General features: G+C 40.6%; 1 protein-coding gene across 1 annotated transcript; it reads left to right on the plus strand.

Moving 5' to 3' along the window:
• Positions 1-746: 746 nt before the first annotated feature.
• Positions 747-1,472, plus strand: LOC128985000 (uncharacterized). Its single transcript, XM_054404374.1, has one exon. It carries the CDS (start codon positions 747-749, stop codon positions 1,470-1,472), a length of 726 nt encoding a protein of 241 aa, XP_054260349.1.
• The last annotated feature ends 281 nt before the right edge of the window (positions 1,473-1,753 follow it).

Consider the following 1,753-nt stretch of genomic DNA (forward strand, 5'->3'; position numbering starts at 1 on the left):
ATTTCACATTATTTGGATATAAACTAATATACAGTTCTTATCTTAAATTTAATCATTGGTTCAGTATGTCATTCATTGTCCTTATAGTTAGGTAGCTTAAGAATGGGAAACAACTTTCCATTGTATTTCAAACATAAAACTTTTTTTTATTCAATAAGCCGATGGGAGTATGTTACAGTATGTATTTCACAGTTCTAATCGGCTGGATTCAAGAATTGAGTTCCAAATCTCATACTTAGTAACATTTGTATTCGACCACAGAACTGCCACCCGAATGTTCGTTTACCTTCACTACATGAGTTCAATTTTTTTGATTGTTTTTGGAGACGGAAATCTTGAGTACTGTCGTGGTCACAGAAGATAATCACGGATGTTCCAACGATGTTAGTGGTAGGATTACGACGACCTTACTGAAAATAAGTTTTACACAGTTGTAAGATAAATTTTAAGTTTGGGATGAATCCTAGATTAAATAAATACTGTAATGGTAATAACTTAATTTCATATTGTATTTAAAAACAAAAAAAAACTACACTGGTACAAAATGTTTATTTCGACCATTCTCACTTCAAATTAACAATGAAGATCCTGAGGAACCAAAGTTATATAAGTTGTGGTTGAAACTGGATGAGATAACAGGAAATTGGACTGAATTGGCATGAGTAAATTACACTTTTGGCCGACATTCCATATCCTAAGAACAGATATATAATCCAGCACACGCACTGCCAGAGCACACAGCAAGGATGGCCGCTCTACTGGCAACATTGTGTCTTCTGACGCTAGCCTCCGCCGAACACTTCCATCACCACGTCCAACATCATCACGAGCACGTCAAAGCCATCACGGTGACCAAGAAGGTGCCTGTGCCGTACCCTGTCACCGTCGAGAAGAAAGTGCCTTACACCGTGGAGGTGCCAGTCGATAAACCGTACCCGGTCCACGTGCCCAAGCCGTACCCCGTCTATGTCGAGAAGAAAGTGCCGTACACGGTCAAGGAGTACGTCCCGCAGCCGTACACGGTCTACAAGAAGGAGCCGTACCCGGTCGAGGTGCCCGTCGACAAGCCGTACCCCGTCCACGTCCCTAAACCTTACCCCGTGGTCGTCGAGAAGAAAGTACCTTACACGGTGGAGAAGCACGTGCCGTACCCTGTAAAAGTGGCTGTGGACAAACCTTACCCCGTCCACGTGCCTGTCGTCAAGCATGTCCCGTACACTGTAGAGAAGAAGGTGCCTTACAAGGTAGAGGTGCCTGTGGAGAAGCCCGTACCTGTGTCTGTGCCCAAGCCTTACCCGGTCGTTGTGGAGAAGAAGGTGCCTTATACAGTAGAAAAGCCGGTGCCTTACCCCGTCAAGGTGCCTGTATATCACCATCACAACCATCGATCTGGATATGGGTTGGAACAAGAAACTCACAGTTTTGATCACAGCTTTGGCCATCAACATACCGGTCATGGATATAATTTCTGAAGTGTACATCTACAAAATATTTAAACTGTACAAACTATTTTTAAGTAAAATATAATTTGTTGTTCAAGTAAAACAGTGTGTTTAGGTTATTTCTCATGAATGATAAAATTATTTACAGTCAGAAATTGTATACTTGTGAGAGAAAAAATCATCAATTTCTTATTATTTCAATTCAAATTATATTTTAAAAGTCTCCGGTCCTAAATGAACAGTATATAGTATTAGTATTGTCTGTATATGTAACTTTTTATATTTATCTACCAAATTACGGGGTGTTTCAA

Source organism: Macrosteles quadrilineatus, unplaced genomic scaffold, assembly GCF_028750875.1.
Source record: "Macrosteles quadrilineatus isolate MER2022 unplaced genomic scaffold, UCM_ALF_1.0 Scaffold_2__2_contigs__length_208266976, whole genome shotgun sequence".
Lineage (NCBI taxonomy): Eukaryota > Metazoa > Arthropoda > Insecta > Hemiptera > Cicadellidae > Macrosteles > Macrosteles quadrilineatus.